General features: G+C 45.6%; 1 protein-coding gene across 1 annotated transcript in view; it reads right to left on the bottom strand.

The window, feature by feature from the left end:
• Nucleotides 1–20,579, bottom strand: part of LOC119401531 (uncharacterized) — a 308,161-nt gene that overhangs the window by 30,108 nt on the left and 257,474 nt on the right. The window contains exon 4 of the mRNA XM_037668423.2: nucleotides 13,834–14,116. Within this exon, the coding sequence (XP_037524351.1) occupies nucleotides 13,834–14,116 (283 nt within the window). The remainder of the gene's footprint in view (nucleotides 1–13,833; nucleotides 14,117–20,579) is intronic.

Here is a 20,579-nt window from a genome sequence, read left to right as displayed (position 1 = left end):
ATATATATATATATATATATATATATATATATATATATATATATATATATATATATATATATATATATATATATATATATATATATATATATATATATATGCGCGCAGCCCTGCTTTGTCTTGCTACATTTTATTCTTGTCAATTCTACTCGTTTAGCCTTTACAGAGATATCTATTGCCCGGCAGAGGACAGAAATAAGAAAAGTTGTAGAAGATCAAAAATAACGAAAGAAACCATATGCAGCAGACAACATGGTGAAGGCGTAGGGAGAACGCATTCTGGGGCGAATGTGGCAAAATCTGGGAATTGAAAGTGGTGTCGGATACTGGTTTCTGCAAAGTTTTTCGAGATAAAAAAAAAAACGACAGCCAACCTTCCTCACGCAGCTGTTTTGCTCTGTTAACGGCTTTATCGTCTTCTTTGGTGCGAGGGTTCTCTTGAATGCCACATCGGCCAGAAACGAAACCATAACGAAAATGTAATGTCTCCTCGGTGCAAAACGAGAGCATATCTATAGAGAAAGACATGTAAATAAGAATTTATTAGAAAAGAAAACACAACTGGGCGTCATGCCACTGAACTTGGTGGTAAAGTGTGAGTGTGTGTTAGGGAGAGAGGGGGGGGAGAGGGAAAGGAGCAAGAATAAAGTAACGACAGATGAGTTGGGCGAGAAGTGAACGCAGCGACGCGAGAGCGACAGACGGAAACAAGGGAAGCGATACTTTGTCTTGCTAGAAGCGTGCAGTGTTGCAGAAGGCGTCAGTAACGCCAACTGATCAGGGGTAGATATAAACAAAAGGAGACGATGTCGACAGATGAGAGAAGTTAACAGTCCTAGCTATACAGCTGGGTGGTAACTGGACCTTGCAAGCTTGGCCACACCTACAACTGCCTGCCTAGCACAACATAAATCTTTACGACAGCCCACACGCCTAACAGATGAACGACGCTAAAAGCTTTTCGATTTCGGCTTACGATTAGTTGCAGTTACAGCTTCCGCAACGCTGCACGGTTTTATGGAAGTGCGTGCATGTAGAGACGCAGATGTCTTCACGATCCCGATGCCGACGGGGAACACAACACAACAACCATCAACAATCGAGGTTGTCGCACACGATATCCGCTTTCATGCGGGGGGAACGAAAAGGAGCGAGTTGTGAACGCGCCATTGAACCAGCCCGCCCTTCTTCTCGGCACACTTTCAAAAATTGAAAGCGTGCTCCTTTTGCTTCCGAACGGCGGGAACCACAGGGGAGGGATCCATGTGCGGTGCCGCATTATCGCTCATCCGAAAAAACAAGAAAAAGAAAATCTAGGTGGAGCTGGCTCAAAAGGGCTTCCGCAATGGCCGATCAAGATGTGCGCTAAGCAGCTTTCCTAAGACATTTCATGACATTATGCCCCATTCGAAAAGCGCCATCGCAAGGCCAGACTGGTTGGTTGCGTTCGCGTTGTTAGCGGCAGCAAACAGGGACGCACCCTCTGAGGTATCGTACAATGGTCACGTGCTTTCGAGTGCACGACATACGTTCGGGATTTCTGCCGAGAGGTTCACCATGTTTACCTCGTGACATACTTGCAGTGATTTCTGCCGAGAGGGTCACTATGTTTACCTCGTGACATACGTTCAGTGATTTCTGCCGAGAGGGTCACCATGTTTACCTCGTGACATACGTTCAGTGATTTCTGCCGAGAGGGTCCCCATGTTTACCTCGTGGCATACGTTCAGTGATTACTGCCGATAGGGTCACCATGGTTACTTCGTGACATACGTTCAGTGATTTCTGCCGAGAGGGTCACAATGTTTACCTCGTGGCATACGTTCAGTGATTACTGCCGAGAGGGTCACCATGGTTACTTCGTGACATACGTTCAGTGATTTCTGCCGAGAGGGTCACCATGTTTACCTCGTGACATACTTGCAGTGATTTCTGCTGAGAGGGTCACCATGTTTACCTCGTTACATACGTTCAGTGATTACTGCCGAGAGGGTCCCCATGGTTACCTCGTGACATACGTTCAGTGACATACGTTCAGTGATAGCCTCGAGGTCGTCTATGGTGACTAGCAGTTCGGAGGTAACGTCGCCATTACTGCACTTGTCTGTCGTTGCGCCATTGCCGTTGTCCGGTCGGGTTAACGGTGGAGGGTCTTGAGTTCTCCGAGTATGAGCGGCCTTGCCTCCACAGGTCGCTGGCTCTAGTTTTCCCGTCGTGGGCTGGAGGAACGACGCCTCGGGAAAGTTGATGACGGACGAGGACTCGGCGACAGATAGCGCATCGATGCTGCCGACTTTGGTTCACGTAGGCGGGTGTCCTGAATCGTATGGCGCGAAAATAAAAACTATTCGATTTCGTAAGGGCGCTCACCGTTCCGAGGACATGGTGCATTAACTGGGAAGCCACGTAGTCCCACTCGACGATACTGGCAAGCCCGATAAAGGTGACCTGCCTCTCCACAGTGGTAGCATAGTGGCCGCCGGTCTGCAGTACGCCATATATCGCTCTTACGGGGTCTTGCTTCCGGCATGGGTGGTGGCGTATTGCGAGGAAATGTCGAGGGCATAACGGCAGCTTGGACAAAGTTCGTGCGTCCGAGGTCCTGTCGTACAACTTGTGCGTACGACAACTGAGGTTGAGGTTCCGGTTGTGCGCAGTGCAGTACCTGAGGCTGCGGTCGAAGAATTGCTTGCCGCACTTCTTCACGCACAACGTCCGCAAGTGAGGGCATCGCTGGAGGACCTTGGGTCAGTTGCATTTTCTGCAGCTCCTCCCTTACGACAGCCCTCACCACTTCCCGCAGGACGTCGATGTTGCTGGTGAGGGTTGCTGACACCGCTCTAGCTGAAGAGACGCTCACGTCCCTGTTGTACAGTCGCGCACGCTATTGCAGTGCCTTCTCCATCATCGCTGCCTCTGATCTAAACTCTGCCACGGTGCGCGGCGGATTACACAATAGGCTTGCAAAAATTTCCCCCTTCACTCTGCGCATCAGGTACCGCAACTTCTCCTCGGCCATGTTTGGGTCGGCTCGGCGGAAGAGCCGCGACATGTCTTCAATGTACATGGCCACGCTCTCATTGTTCCGTTGGTGCCTCCCCTGAAGAGCAGCCTCTGCCTTCTTTCTGCGGTCCGTGTTCGGGTAGGCAACAAGTAGCTCCCTTCAGAAGTCGTCCCATGTCAACAAGGACGCTTCGTGGTTTTCATTCGCGCGGCAGTGAACGTGCAGCTCTCAGCCGTTGTTTGAGCCAACGAAATCAGCCGCCGCCGCGACTCGCAGGCACCTTTGCAGCGGTATAGGCCGATGTGTTATCGGTGGTTTCTTGGCCTGCGCTCGCTACAACTTGCACCGTCACGCGCGCCAGGTGGCTGACCCGGGCCAAAAAACCACCGCCAACTTATCGGCCTACCGCTGCAACGGAGCCAGCGAGTCGCGGCGGCAGCTAATTTCGTTCGCTCAAACCACGGCTGAGAGCAGCACGTTCGCTGCCGCACGAATGCGCTAGTCACGTGGTTCTTTTTGTATTTCGCGGGCTTTCTTTGCAACTCGGAAAAATGGTATACGTGAGACTTTCTTTATCGCAAATAATGCAATGGGGGTTTCTGAAGACGCTCTGGAAATTTGCAAGTCGCATTTCTTGCCTAAAGTCAGTATTTAGCAATTTAGTTAAATAATCCTAATCAACAAATTAATTAATTACAAAACAAACAATTCTTGGTAGTGCGCAAGGTGGCTGTTTGCAACTGATTTCTGTCGCCTGCCTCTAATATTGTATTTTTATTCTTGGCTAAAGATATATATATATATATATATATATATATATATATATATATATATATATATATATATATATATATATATATATACCGTATTTATTCGAATCTAAGCCGATGTTTTTTCCGAAAAAACGATGTGCGGAAGTTGGGGGGGGGGGGGGGGGGGGGCGTCGGCTTAGATTCGAGTAAATACGGTACACACTACGGGAAGCCGTAAGCCAGGAAGGTAAACCATTTACCAGTCTTCGACGGGCGAGTGCCATCACGAATTATTGGCTGCTTACTTGAAGCCTCCAGATAAAAGTGTACGAAGATGATGTACGGCACCAATACGGCGCCTTTCCTTTCGGCCGCCACCTGCTCTATTCATCTTTAAATTGCTCCCGGCGTTCGCTACTCCTTAATAGTTGAACAGTTGCCCCATGCTCCGGACCACTCCATTCAACGCGTCGCCCACGGCCACTCTGACAAATACCAGTTGTTCGCCTTGTGCGCCCCCGCTGTCATATCAACTTTGATACAAACTTCAGAGTATACTTTCTTCTGCACGACGTAGAAGCTGTTGTCAGTGTATGCTTCGGTTCTTTTCCATCAATAAGTGAAGAAGTCCGCCTAAACATACATTTTTATGTCTGCGTTGTACTCCTTCTCAATTTCCCCAAGTGTTGTTGTTCACCGACCCCACTGTGCGATAGGTGCCCCTACAACTTACTCGGCCGCGTGTTTTGTAAAATTTGTAAAGCATTTTACGGATCTACCTTTTAAATTATTCCCTAGCGATGCGACTGCAAAGTGTTTCGTCTTTTCACTAGCTGGGCCCATCGATTTGTTGTGCACTGCGAAAAACATGATTGTTTGCGCCAATGCGGTAATTTCGAATTCTCGCGCATAAGCATGGCTGGTGAAGGTCGTGGCATACGCCTCATCATGACGCAACGAAATTTTCATGCCATGCGCCCAGAATATTTGCGAATCTAGGGGTCATATATATATATATATATATATATATATATATATATATATATATATATATATATATATATATATATATATATATATACATATCGCGTTTTTAACCTGAACAAGCGGCGAAAGGCGGGCTACTTGGTACACTACTCAAAAAGTGCAAAAAAGAGCGCAAACCTTCCTTGTGTTCGCGCTGGTTTTTACACTTTTGAGTTTTAACCTGCAGCCTTCGTGCATCGATTCACCTCTCTATGCTATCCCTAATTTCCTCGAGCGCCGTCTATCCTGTCCTTGTTACTGCTATTACTCTTGCGCTGCTAGAGTGCTGCGGCTGCTGCTAGTGCTGCTGTTGTTGGTGTAGCTGAAGGCGAAAGTGGCTACCATATGTCAGCGGAGGTTTTCCAGCCTCATTCGTTGGACCTAACCTACAGACCCATCCTTCCTTAGGAAAACAGCGCCCGCCTCCCAATCCGGGGCCTAGCGGAAAGGCCTCGGGAACATGATGTTGGATCTCTTCGGGGGCAGCCGGATGGCGTTTTCTATTTGCTGGTCTTTCTGTATATCTTTTTTTTTATCCGCCTTTCTCGCTCGCCGTCTCACAGGCCGACGCGTCGCTCACGTTGATAATGAAGCGCGTGGCGTCGGTCGCGGGCACCGATCCGGGAATCTTTGACGCGCACGCTCTCGCGGCCGTCACGCTGGCTTCAGAGGCTCCTTATCCGCTGGAGACGGTCACCGTCCCTCTCCCTCCATTCGGCCATCGCGTATCTGTAGTTCCCACGCACGCACGCGCGCGCTCGCGAAAAGGTTGCGGGCGCCGCCTCTGACGTGATCGCCCGGACGGTGTGGGTGCGTCTGTGTAGAAACAAACATGCGGGCGCCGGACGTAAGAAATGTGAGCAACGGAAGGAGAGGGGGCGCCGTGTTTGCTTCATTCAAGGAAGTTTATAGATCGGACGAGCGCGTCTGCCCTTTTTTTTTCCTTCGCCATTTCTTCCCATCTGGCCCGCTTTGTTTACATCACAGTGCTTACTAAAGAGGAAACGCGCACCGCTCATGCGGTGAAAATTAATTTATGCGGGTGTTTGCTGCTGTCTCTGCCTGTATGCCTTTAGTCGACATTTTCTTTGAAGAACGACATAAGAGCAGAGAGAACGCAAGGAGCGAAAAAAAAGAAAGACGACAAGGTTACTTAAAATGATAGCGTCGTTTTCTGCGGCCTGCTTATAAAAGGGGTCCAAATAAACATGCCTTAGCGTTGTGCTATTGTTGAGACACACAGTGATAATCAAAAGAAAAATTAAAGAAAAAGGGAAAAGCACTCGCGCATGCTAGCTAAATGTAAGAAATGGCAATAGTGAGCACGGGCTATACCCGAACACATTGTGTTTCATTAAAACCATGCATAGGAGCAAAAATAGTAATACGAATAATCTCGCGATAAATGTTATACGAATGAGATTAATTTTTAAACCAAGAAAAGAAATGAAAAACACGCGCTACATCTGCATGAGCGGCTCCGCGAAAAATATCCATAACACACAAGTTAGTAATGAAGAGATAGAGTGCAAAGGAAAAAGAACAGAGGCGTGATGGGACCTTTCGTGCTTCCCGGCTTGCGAGGCGACGGTCGTCTTAGCCACGGCTTGTTGGTGACACAGGGTTTTTGCGCGGCCAGGAGGGCAGCCGCATAGGTGCGCGTCTACACTTGATGTTTGTCTGTTTGCTTTCTTCATGAATGTCTGATATGGCATACTCTTCTTCCTGTGCTTTCCGAGACGAAAGCCACTGCCAGCGATCTCCAATTACCCGGCCCTGTCTTGAGCCAGCGGACTTCCTCCTATGCCTAAGAACTTCCTGGTCTCATCACGCCACCAAATCCTCTGCCTTCGACGACTGCGTTTCTTCACCCTCGGCATCCACTCTGCTACTGTAATGGACCACCGGTTACCTACTCTACGGATTACATGGCGTGTCCGTACCTACTTGCTCCTACTCTGAGCTGGAATACAAGATGCACTAGCTTGCTCTTTTATCCACACAGCTCTCTACCTGTCTCTTAACGTTACACTTATCATTTTCCGCCCCAACTTAACGTACAGTACCAGGTCCAGTACGTGTGTGGTGCTAAAATGCATCGTGGAACCTTTTGTTTGATAATCTGCATGATCCTCCTACTCATGTATCATTGTCTTTCATCCTCCGAGTTTCGGCTCCACAGGATGATACTGCTAAAGTGCAGTGACTATGGAGTTTTATTCGGACGAATATTTATAGGTTACTTGAATAAAAGCCAGCCAATTCACGGGACATGAGAAAGACGCGAACACACACATGCTTCTTTCTCATGCCCCGTCAATCTGCTGGCTTTTCTTCAAGTATACGTGAACCAACTGGCCCTGACTTCGACACTTCTGCATTTATAAGTTGTCGCTTATAACTTGGTGTTGATGTGAGCACTCGGCCCAGGTAAACATATATCTGCACCGGTACGAGAGACTGGCTGCTAATCGTATAACACTGTTTCCTTGCCAGGCTAATGAACTTTACCTTAGCCTTTTGAAAATTATTTTTGAAAGGTACCCTCGGTTTCTGCCTGATCGTCTCTCAAACATTTACTGCAAGCCATCTCTAGCATCGTTGAACAGAACAACGTGATCGGTAATTGACGTATTGCTGAGACATCAACCACTGACGTCTACCTCTAATTTCGACCACTTTAGCACATTGGATACTTGGAAATAAGCATTTACGAAGGGAAAATATTAACGAGACCGATCCCTATATCTCTGTATTCATGAACGCTCCTTGGCTTTAAGCTCTTTCTTGACTGCACCTAAGAGAGCGCAATGCCGCTCCCTTCACAAAGGACACACTTCTCAATAACGCCTCCAAGTGATTTCTACGACGAAGTGTTGCATGTAACAACCACCGAGAGTGAACGAGTAGACAGTGTCGAGTAAGTAATCGTAATAGAGTTGCACTACCTTGCAGTGACCACTTCAGTCGAAGTTTAGTCCTGCCAGCCATTTTATCTGGTCTAGCCGCAGTGTCGAGTGGATGATTCTTTAGCCGCACTTTTGCCAATTTTACTTTGAAAAACCGCTTCGAGCTCCGAAATGGGGCGAAGGTGTTCGTGTGTTCGCTTTTCATGGTTAAGCTCAAGCATCAAAACCAGGTTACCTTTACCTGAAAAAAATTCAATGTGTGATTGAAATCAGTTAGTTTAAAATGCTTACTAAAATTTTAGCAAGAATGATTAAAAAAACGCGAGTGTGCACGAACGGTGGAGCGTCCGTTCTTCGTTCTACATCAGTTTAGATCAAGCTCTACATGCTTTCAGCGATCTTCCCGCCCGGGCTCGTAAACCGAATGTGAAACAAAAGCAAAAATATGAGAATACTAAATTCAAGATAACTCCACGCGTTTCATTCATTCCAACTACATCATAACAGCAAGCATTTCTTCCATGAAATCGAGTCATAACTTATCATCTCTTGCATCTCGTGGCAAGTTACGTACTTTGTTTTCGCATCTTTCACGCCACATTTCATCATCCTCAGCTCCGTAACGAATTTACGTTGTCACCTCAGTGCGTTTCATCTTGCTCAGATCACGCACAAAAACTACGAATTTTTTTTTGCAAAACTGACACTTTTTTTTAGTAATTCTTGTAACAAGCATCAGAAGAACGGAATCGCCTTCCTTCCGCATGTGACCACCGTCACATGTCACCGACTATTCAATATTGCCTTAGCTAACACATTATAATCAGAATTTTATGTATTTGCTCATCTTTTGTTATATATATAATGTTTCTCATGTAACCATTCTCCTCTCTAATGTCTTTGGCCCTGAGGGTATGTTAAACAAACAAACAAATAAATAAATAAATAAATAAATAAATAAATAAATAAATAAATAAATAAATAGGGAGGCAGAGAGAGAGAATGGAGCCATGATCAAAAGCAACGCGAGTACTGTCCTGCGTGCGAAGTGTCACTAACCGATGCGCAACTTACACATCTGGGACGTGACCATGCACACTCGATCTTTCATTGGCCTAGCCGGGGGTGGGGGGTGCAACCCCCCTCCCTTTATCTGAAATTTTTCATTTTTGCATGTGTATATATACACACACACATACAAACACACGCCCGAACATACATAAACGTTGGTTGAACACATTGGTTGAGCAGCCTAGTCTCGTTTGCAAACTCAAAAGGCTAGGCATATAGATCACAATCGCTGGCGTAGCCAGAGGAGAGGATAGGGGAGTTCAACCCCCCCCCCCTCCCCACTAGTTTTCACATTTCGCATGTGTATATACGCACTAAAACACACGCACTAAAATATACGCACTCCTACCCTTCCCCCCCCCCCCCCCCCCCCCCCCACCCTGAAAAAAATTTCTGGCTACGATCTTGACTACAACGTTTTTAGATCTATTGAAAATTACCTGTCCCAGCGCACGCACTGCGTCGCATCGAATGGCAAAAAGTCAGAAAACGTAAATGTTACTCCGGGTGTTTCGCATGGTAATGTGCAGGTACCTATCTTATCTTCCTATTTACATTATTAATATTTTTATTATAGGTTGATTAGGAGATCTTGGCGCTTTTATACAGCACCGGCTACTACTTTTCACAGATAATATGATTATTGAAAGTCACAGCCATAAAAAAATCGACATAAAATCGCAACTAGAGACAGCTTGTCAGTCAATGCATAGCAGTTCACATAAGCACGACGACCATTCACGGACTGACACTAAAAACGGCGCGAAATACAGTCCAGGCACATAACACTCATAACCCCAGCGTTCACATAAAACGCAGTCACAAGGATACCGGTATGTTAACAAATGACACTACACATAAAGTCCAGACACATAAAATCCCTAAAAAGTGATACACAGTGCAGGCAGAGAGACGGGCAATAAGTTTACACATAAGGTGACACATAACGCGACATGGTCAGGTTAACGTATATGCATTAAATACATATAAAAATGGCAATATTTTTAATATTTTATATGCATAAGTATTTGTAGACAACTGCATTGTGCGCAATAAAATTAGACATAAACATCATGCACTATACAACAGTCCTTCAGAATAGTATAGAGATAATTTACAACTAGTCAACAAAAAGAAAATAAATATGCGTCAACCTCAAAACGTTTGTACATGTTTGTTTCACTAAAAAATTAAGGAAGCTTCGCACTGGTGGTGCCAAGTCTGAAGGAAGTGCGGAGCTGGGCGGCCTTCTTCGTTTCTCTTTGTTTTAAATGCGAAGCATTTCTTAGCGAACCCAAGGCACTTTAAGCGTTTCTATCTATCTATCTATCCAGCCGCCTACATCTGGGTGCTCTCGTGATCGCCTCCTTAGCATGGTGTAGACCAAAATTGGCATGGGAGGGTAAGAGGGTATGAGCAATATGACGGTCTGGTCATGACATGAATAACGTGATAATCCTGTCGCGTACGTCGTCAAACCCTTTCCTCCAGACGCGTGCGGCACATACTCGTTTACCACGGGCCGCGGTGAACGGGTATGCGCCACAGGTGATTGACAGTTTATATCTACCCAGGAACGGCGAGAACGAGCATTGGTAATTTAAATGCGATAGCATTAACAAAAACTGACATCGGCAGCGTTGACCCGACGATTGCAAAGATTAAAAATTAGATCCCAGCAGGAAGCGAACCCAGGCATTCTGCGTGACAATCAGGTATTCTACCACAGAGCCAAGCCAGGTCTGTAAACTGGTTTGGAAAAACAGCCTGTGCAGGCATAATGTCGGTGCAACGTCAATTGTGGTTGCGGTGCTAACAAATCAATAAACATTGCATATGTACTCCTATAATACAAGTGGCATGCCGGGTTAACGTGAGTAGTGGTTCCAGTGTTGGCTCCGCTTTTAAAGCAATCTAATAAGCATTACATTTGTATTGCTATGATTCAACAAGCTATATTCAAGCGTTGCTCGACTCCCAAGGAATACGCTAAAGAAAGTTGCGTATGATATTCCCATCATCGCACCGAGAAGTACACTTCGTTTCGATAATAATGTGGTCTGTGCTCTAAAGTGAGTACTGACGTTACGTCACACCATAAGTTACCCTTTAAACGACGTGCCTGGTAAAGCCACGATGTGCACAGAACTACTCCGCTTACAAAAACACATCGATCCACCCTGTAACGTTTGGCTAAAAGCCAAAAAATGGAGCACAGACAACTACTCGCTGACTGCTTCGCATGAAAGCAATTCCCACGAGTCGTGGGATCTTCCGAATCTCTTTCTGTCTTTTTGTCTTTGTTCATTTCTATTTCTTTCTTTCTCTCTATGAATTTCTTTCTCTTTCTCGCTATTTCCGTCTTTCTTTCTCTTTCTTCTCTTCTTCCCTTTCTTTGTATTTCTCTCTTTCTCTTTCGCTTTATACTATGCTTATTTCTTTTTTTGATCCTCTTTCTTTCTTTCTTTCTGTCTTTCTTCACTTTCTTTGTCTCTTTCTCTTTCTTTTTATGCTATGTTTTACTCTCTCTCCTCCTCCTTTCGATCACTTTTCTTTCCCAGCCTCTTTCTTTACTGTATTATACAAGACTCTGGTAGCGTGCCTGGATAGCCGTGTGGTTACGACGCTCGCATTCGGATTTCCGGTACGCGGGCTCGAATGCCGCCTCGCCAAGAAAATTTTTCCCCCAGGAATTTCTCGCTTTCTCTGTCTCTCTCTCTCTTTCACTCTCTCTGTATTCGTTTTCTCGCACATTACAGTTATTGCATCCCACGCCGGACAAATCGGCGCACGTGTTCTGGGAGCGAAGCAGAAGAGGACGAAGAGAGCGCGTGTCGGTTCATGATGATGACAGCTTTCTGTTCGCTCTGCCACGGACTAACGGTCTGCATAAGCAGCTCCGCTGCTTATAAAAAAAGAAAGATGGAAACAACCATAATGCGGTGGTCGCAGTCAGTTATTTAGGTGTGATGTTTCCTGCTAACTGACTACTCATGGAGTGGACATAAAAATAGTTGGAAATCTCGCAACTTAGTCCAGCGAAAACTTTAAAATGTTGCAGGTCTCAATTGAAGGAGAATGTACACACAACATTCGTCAGAGCGGCATTAAAAACATGCTTACTCTGTATCAAATCCATCAAAAACTACTTCGGTTTTTTTTTTTTTTTTGTACAGGAAGTATACAAAGTAAGGCGACCAGGTTTTCCCTGGGTCTGCGTAATGGGATGGAGAGCGTCACCATGATGAAGCAGATGCGAATTGGAATCCACCGCCCTTACAAAAAAAAAGGGGCAAGAATTATTAAACTGTGTTTTTTTTAATATCAAGCGACAAATCTACAATTAATAAGGAAACATACCTATAAGAACCACAAAATATTTACAAAGTTAAATAATCGTGTCTAAGTATACAGTAATACCGCCCCAGGATGCGTCTGTTCGCTAACCTTCTGAAAGAGCTTCGCCAAATGGATCAAGCTGCCTAAAGTCGAAGTGTGCTGTCGAGATGTAGACTTTCCTTTATCTGAACTTTAATCACCCCCCCCCCCTACCGTTCATTCTTTCCGATGCAACTTCCAAGGGCAATTCCGGGCCAATTCAAGAACAAATAAATCCAGAAAATCACATTACACTATGTGAAACTTTATCTAAGAGTCGCACGCTCATAAGCCACTTTCGCAATAATTAATTTAAAGCGATCCATAAAGTCAGAGCCTGGTGGATTCTTTCCTCTTCTTGAGAGACTTCTTTTCTCCCATATTTTTTTTTTCCGTACCGTGGATAACACATTGTTTAATCTGTATCCAACCTGAGACAATCCAGGATTTTTTTTTTCATTGTTGGGAAAGAGTGCACCTTTGGGAAATTTTACAATGGCATTTGTAAAAAAAAGCTCGCACTATATCTCTCCAGTGAAAGTTATCTAGCTAACAAAAATAATGGTTGGGTCCTACTTGATTTCGTAACGCTCGACGGCTATCGCAGCCTCTGGCACTCTAGAATAGCTTGGTATTAGTGCGGTCCAGAAGCACGACCTGCACGGATATGTATGAGTAGATGGTTGGCCACAATTAGCGGGAACGCCTTATTAGTACTCAAGGGCACGCAACGGGTGACGTTTTGCATAAAATTCAGAAAACAAGCCATTGATTTAGATGCATCATCACTGGGCGTCATATAAAAGAATCTTTTTCCCTTGAAACAGAGGAAATGTTGAAGTGATAGCATCCTGAATACCAATGACGCTTTCTAGGAAGTACAGTGACGTCCACTTCACTGTACTTCCTAGAAAGCATAAAAACCTTTAAGTAAGGAGAAAAAGCGCAAGACTTCCCTCGGGAACGGTTGTTAACTTTATAACCACCCTAACAATTAACACTCAGGGAATTTTAAACTGGTTACAGTTACACTAGCTCTGATATGTTATGCATACATACGTGCTTCTTTGAAACGGCGTGTTGATAATGGGTGAATGTGCAAATTGGGCAATACATAAACTTTACGAACTATCATGGCATAATGGTTACAGCCTCGAGCTGCTGCGCTCGAAAACTGAAGTTCAAGCCTACTATCGATCACGGATTCATTTTTTTTTTTTTTGAAGGACACCAAAACGAGGTCAAGCAGGAACTTAGATCTAACTACTGAAGTATGTCTGGAGAGAGGAAAAAAGCTCATTACGTCTAACGCTTAGCGATGCTTCGTGTATTCGTTCCGACGTAATTTCATCAGTTTCTTAAGAAAATGCGTCGAGGTGTTTAAACGCACAACCTCGTCTCTTCTCGCGTTGGCTGGCGACAGTGGAAAAACGAGTGCCAAACTTGAAAGTGAGTGAACCCTCAACGGTGCGTCACCGGCATTGGGTTGAGTCACTCAGGGATACCACGCGGGGACACCGTGGCTTCTCTCTTTTGCCGCGGAATAGACCAGGCACCCACCCTGACGCTATATTGTTGCGGCGTCTGCACTTTCCAACCGGCTCTGCCACAGGACAGTAGACTAGTAGTTTGATGAGCGGCAGTGGATGTGAATCTTAAGCCTCTCCGATAAACGAAAGATGCATGCGCTCACCGGCCGACTTCGATGGTCACTAATGTGGTGGCCCCTCGGGCAGCGGCGGCCTTGGCGCACGACGCTGCGTGCTGCGGTCCCTGTCCAGGTTGCAGCAACAGCTCGTGCCTGTACTGGCGGATGCAGGTTACGGGCCACACGAGGAATGGCTCTGGCGCGCCCGGCCGCAGCAAGCCAACGCTGTGGCCCAGGATCACCAGCTGGTAGTCGCCACGCAGCCCCAGTCGCTCGGAGGCCTCGTTCGGCTGCAGCGTCACCGGGAACCGCTCCCGCGAGAAGAGCACTGCATGCACGCGCACGCCGTCACCACACACGCTTGGCCTTGCTGAAGGGCAGCTCATTGCTATGTCAGCAAGCGATCGATTTCAGCGCAAGTGTACCTGCATCTCGAAACACGTATACGGGTTACCTACACTGAACAATGTGTTCAGGGTTTGGTTGCACACCGATTTTGTTAATTCAGTTATTTACTGAAGTTCCTCTCACTGTGTACTAAAAAGTAAGAACTAAAGAAGTACTGGGAAAAGAAAAAAGATCGGCTCTAGAGATGGAGACGAAAATTGTGTCCAAACGATGCCATGATACTTCAAGGTGCTGCGACACGAGAAGAATTTCTGGTCACTGTTACGAGTTGACAATAAACGTAAATTACTCAGTGCGATCAACGCTCATTGCATGAAAAACGCGCGCTGAGTGCTCGAAGTGGAAACTTGGGGCCTTAACTTTACTTCCTCGCATACAGCGCTCAGCAGGCACTAAGCATGGTTCTCGTTACTTTGTCGGATGGAAACAATATATTGTTGCTTATGGCAGCCAACCTCCCGAAAGATTTTCTTTTTTCCTTCTCATCCGTGAATATCATTCCACATCAGCTATGTCCCGCTGCAGGAGTCGCGAGTGCTTAGAAATTAACAAACTTCGTGTTTGAAATAACCACTTTATTTAAAATATGCCAGACGGTTTCCCTGCGCCAGCCAAGGCATATGGCGCGAAAGCCAATTTTCTTGGACTAAACTAGCCACTTTTTTGCGCTGAGTTTGGCGTGATTCGAAAATGTACTATGTGACTAGGCGCTTAGACTCTTTCGTTACCACGCCACAGAACGTGGGTCACCGGTGACCCAAACGCGCCGAGCGAGAACTTAAAAACATGGACGCTCCTATCAGCTAGTTGTGCCATGTACCACATTATGTAAGCACTAATGCTCCGCTTCCTGCGTAGTTACTTTTTTTTTCCTGAGCGGCGGCAATTTTTAACTGCGACTCAAAGATAGCGTTTCGCTTGGTGATTCCACGAAGATGACAGATGACCCGGTAGCGAGACCCTTTAATATAATAATAATTGTTGGGGTTAAACGTCCCAAAACCATTTTATGGTTATCAGAGATGCCGTAGTGAGGGCTCCGGAAATTACGGCCACCTGGGATTGTTTAACATGCACCTAAATCTAAGTACACGGTCCTCGAGCATTTTCGCCTCCATCGAAAATGCGGCCGCCGCGGCCGGGATAGCGAGACCCTCTGGGAAATGTTGTTCTTTGGACGATTCTGTTGCGTCCGCAAGCGATTTTTCTGCTGTTTCTGGTAAAAAACTCTGAGGACGGTGCCAAATCATGCAAACATATTTCGGATGATGAAAAACAATAGAACGAGACCGGATCGTAGTCAGGTGTTGATCAGTACGTTTAGCTTCCTGGTACATAAATTTTTCATGCCGATTAAAATGTCGTGAATATATTGGCACCATTATATATTTTATTTGTAGTGTCTCAACAATATATTGTGTATACTTGGTGACATCCCCTCCAGCCAACAGAGAGTGATGTTCAGCCCAAGAAGGGTACCCAGCCATGACTTCAGAGTAGTGTAGCGCAGGGAAGCGATACGTGTCACAAGGAAAATCGGCGTATTGGGCATCTTTTTCACAGCGGAAGTAATAAAACAGTATTTGCGTTCACAAAAAAAAAAAAAAAAAAAAAAAACGCCAGGCCTGCGCAGAAAGCGCAGCACAGTCACAGCGAAAGCTGGAAGAGCGGCATTTCTAGAGCCTGTTGTAAGCTTTCTTGGGGCTACTAATAGAAGTACACTTGCAAGGTACCCACTACGCCATAAATCATAATTTTGGTGAAGTCGGGAAGCACCCACTACGCCATTATTCGTCATTCTGCGGAGAAGCGAGCTACAATCTGTAAGGCATTATGCGCACTTTGTTGATGCTGTGCCTGATAACCATGTAGAATTATGGCTAAGTCCTTTGTAATGGGTTGGAAGCATTCAACGACCCACTCGCTGCGCAATTCGCATTGTGTGACGCCTGGTTACAGAATTCGCGTTGTGTGACGCCTGGTTGTTATTTTGCTCTTCTACCACGCTATATTACATATGTTAATGTGGTTCCTTCCCGACATGAAGCCTGTATAGGGTCTTTTTCAACAGAGTTTCAAGCACCGGCATGGCTCTGAGGTAGAATACTGGGCTCCCACGCAGCGGACTCAGGTTCGAACCCCATTCCATCATGGATATCCTTTTAGCTGCGAAGCAGCTTTTGCTCGGGGCTGTGTCCGTCCCTTGGTGACCGTCCGCTTTCTACCACCTAGCATAGCCATCTGAGCGCGCGCTCGCGCCAAGGAAAAGTCTTCTTCCTCTTGTTCTTCGACCGCCTTGATGATGATACGTGCAGAGCACTTTAGGGGCCCGGGCTGCCGTATGCTGTCCTAGCTTGGCGTAACGCAGACAAAACTATGTGTGCTGGCACGCGCTAGTGCGTTCGGGTCTGTGTAAGGGGTTGGGTAAGACGCTGTGGCCTCTCCACCTTACACTCTCTCAGCAATCATGTAATGGCGTCAGGGAACGAGATTCTGTAGACGCGCGATGAACCAACGCGTTGTATCCTAGTCAGAACGCGCTGGCACGCGCTAGCGCGTTCGGGCCTGTGTAAGACGCTGTAGCCTCTCCCCCTTACACTCTCTCAGCAATCACGTGATGGCGTCGGGGAACGAGATTCTGTAGACGCGCGATGAACCCGCGTGGCGTGCTCCAACAAGAGTCGGGACGAGTAACAGCAACAGCAACTACAGTGAATGCATGGTGTGCTCCACTTGCATGGACGCGTTAACATCGGGTAAGGTGCCCGTGATGAACGGAACTTAAGTCGACCCAAGCGCTGCTTCGCATCCCCACATGATTCCCTTTAGTGGGAGATGGCGTTTTTTTTCCGTTTTCTTTTTTAATTTCGCGCGATAGCGGTTACGGACACCGGTGGAGGCAGCGGCGGCGGCGGACAACTACGGCGTCAAAAACGGGTTGTTGGCGTGATCTCATAACAGCTTTCGCTATAAATGAATATGCTGGTTGTAAATCCCGCAGAAGCAGTCTTATGCCGAGGATTATGGTTCTTGGGAAATGGTCACGGCCGCAGAGATAGAGAATTTCATTCGCCTGCTGATATATTAGGCCATCGTCGAGCTTCCATGACTACACCTCTAAGAAACAAGTACATTCAGAACAAGTCCTACGGATTGACGAAGCGGAGGAGATGCAAAAAGTGTTATGAGGACAAGAAACTTGACTACCAGACAATTGCCACCCGTAAAACCTGTTTTGCCCAGTAGCACAGCAATCTTAGAAATTTTTCTTTACATCTTAAAGCTTTCAGACATGGTTCCACTTATTTCGATAGTGTCAGACATTCAAACGCGAAGGCTTTCTTGTAGCTACACATTTCGAATACTTTTATTGTGTGCGGTGAAGCCCTACTTTGGATGTTTTGGTGCCATGTTCAATGTTACCATTTCGTATCTGAGTTTATTTCTGTGCTGCTATTCAGCCTAATTTGCTAAAATACTTATGCCTAATAAAAAATTCATTCCTGGTCTAAACTATAAACATTGTGTTACTGCGTTCGGAAAATTTGCAGAGGGAAAAATATAATCGTATAACCTGATGGAATAATGCAGTTTTCAATCGACTGACGAAAAAAAGAAAAGAATGTTGACTGATATGCTTTTTGAGCTAGATCATTCTAAGTTTCCTGTAATATAGAAAATTGTTGAGCAAAACATTTTGTATATTTCAGATTATTTTTGGTTGTTTTTCCTTTCATGTTGGGAGCACGACATTAGAAACGTTCTATGCAATGCTCAACGAATCAATAAATATTCTTGCATGTAATGTTATAAAGTAAGTTTTTTAAAGTAATACCATTGAAAATTACAATCACTTAGCTGATTATCATAACAAAAAATATTAATCATAACAAAAAAATATTACTAAAACCTACAAAATGTGGCCAATTTTCCCATGGTAAGAAAATAGTTAACGCCTTCATACACACTATCAAAAATAGCCAATGCGTCATGCAGACCGAAGCTATGAATAGATGAACAAGCCTTAAGCCGCGTGAGAATCAAAGACAATGATCTTGGGTTTCACTTTTGCCAAGCTTTGTTGAAGCAATAAGGCGAAAAATAGCTTATAGGAGTTTATGAGGTTTTGTCAGTGATAGTACTGTCGACATACAGCGTAAAAGAGGTTGCTTTGGCGGCTGATGGCGATGTATCGAAGACGACTGCCGTTGCGATCGCTTACGACAGGCTCTACAATGTCTGCAGTGAAGATTTTGCGTTTACAGCGACACTTTCAAGGTTGGTTAAATAATTATTGCTATTAATTGTGTTGGCTCGCAGTGAAAATCTGTAACGTTGCTCAAGAGGACAAAGGGTAATGTTTAGTTGGTTGTGTGACGGTGATTTTTTTGAGGCGGGCACGAGTTACAGCTGAAAAATTCTGTATACGTCTGATGAAGTCATGTGTGCGGGTGGCTGGCTTGCTGGTGAAGCCATTCATTCCGGAGTCGTACATACGAAACGTAGAACAAATCAGATATGTGCCTCTAGAATACACAGAAGAACAACTAACAAAATACTTAAGAGAGGCAGGAGTGACATCGGCTAGACGCCAGGCCCGCTACATACGTCAAGAAGATGGCACTGTAGAATCGCTCCCACTGTGATTCTGCAATTCAGTTATGACAGACCACTTCCAGAGAGAGTGTATCTTGGATTCACCAGTCATCCAGTCGAGGAATATCTGGAGCTTAGCAAGACGCTACTATAACTGTCAGAGGTTTGGGCATTTTGCGAAAAACTGCCGAGGAACAAGGCGCAGTAAAATATGCGTAGAAGGCCATCATCACAAGGATTGCAAATCGATAAGACAACCTAGGTGCGCGAATTGCAATGGGCCCCATGCTGCTTCATTTTCTGGATGCCCGCAGAACAAAGTGGCTTCTCTTCAACATCAACATGGCATCACCTATGGTCGCACGCAACACCGCTGTGCACCCGAGCATGAATGCCATGAACCCAGCAGGGCCTCCACGACTGCAAGCAGCTAAACAACAGGACACTTTTATGACGTACGCGAAAGCTGCAAGGGGACTACGACACCGAGAGCAAAGTGCCGGGACATCACCAAGCCAGCATCAAGCTCGACAAGAGTCTCAAGGGGGATCTCGACAGAACAGCAACCATGTGGCTAGCATTCAACAAAGTACGAGCACATCGCCTCAAGTAAGTGTAACGCAACAGGAAAACTCCTCAGTGTAAACTGCTCATCTTGTCATACCAATGCTGTTCTCTGCTTTGAAAGCCATACTTGCCGCGATTCCACAAACCAATAACCTGCCTGAGGTAAAAGCCATCTTGTCGATGGAACGGGTAGTGTCACAATTAGCCACAACAGCCACTGCGCAGGCAAGGCATGAATAATTGTTATCAAAATGTCGCGATGTACCAGTGGAATGCGAATAGCTTTAGCTCTAAGTGTGCAGATTTCAGAAAATTAGTGGCTCAGTGTTCTTTTCCAGTGTTATGTATTACAGAGGCCGGGGTAGACAACACTTTTCGGTTAGCCAACTACGTTGTATTTACGTCCTCTAGATCCACAGGACCGAGCAGAGCGATGATTTGTGTCCGAAGAGATCTGCCGTCACTTCTGTTAACTGCCACAACATCAGAATATCCAGGATATGTAGCATGGGAGGTTCGGTTCGGTCGAGTAAATATAACTATAGTCAGTGTTTATCGCCAGCCTTCAAGTATCTCGCCTTCTACACTGAGAGGCCTTTTTCAGAAGTACGCAAAAGGTGTGATATTTTGCGGAGACTTCAATGCGCACAGTGTCGTACACTCTAAGAAAAAAAAGAGCATGCGTGACTCTTTTCGGAGAGTTCTGACTTGCCACGTATAGGACTCTCTTTAAATAGTCACGGTGACTCTCTTGGTGGGTCAGGGTCGGCTCGCTCTAGGAGAGTCCCCTGACCCTCTAGGAAGAGTGGAAAGACTCTCGTCGGGAGGATCACGTTACCACTTATAGGGAGTCAGACGACTCTTGCCGGTAACACTCCTACGGGGGTCAAGTGAGCCACACCGAAGCGTCAAGAGACTCCACAAGTATTTTAAGCTACTCCTTTGACCCTTGCTCTACTTTTGCGCGACTATACCGTTGAAAATAGTGGAGTATTCATTTTAGGCAAATGCAATAATACTTGCCGTTCTGCCCAGCGACTGCAAAAAAAAGAATAGTTCAATTTTAGCATTATTTTAATAAAACTCGTCAAAACAACACATATTTTCTAGCAAAGTTATATAGAAAGCGCGAAAAGATGCATGGTCAGTGATTTCCAATTAAGAAGTTAAGGTATTCCTCATTCACATGCCTGTATGAGTATAGCCAACTAAAATGTGTG

This window comes from Rhipicephalus sanguineus, chromosome 1 (assembly GCF_013339695.2).
Source record: "Rhipicephalus sanguineus isolate Rsan-2018 chromosome 1, BIME_Rsan_1.4, whole genome shotgun sequence".
In the NCBI taxonomy this organism is placed as follows: Eukaryota; Metazoa; Arthropoda; class Arachnida; order Ixodida; family Ixodidae; genus Rhipicephalus; species Rhipicephalus sanguineus.
Note: the sequence above shows the minus strand (reverse complement) of the source record. Positions and strands in the feature narration are given on the sequence as shown.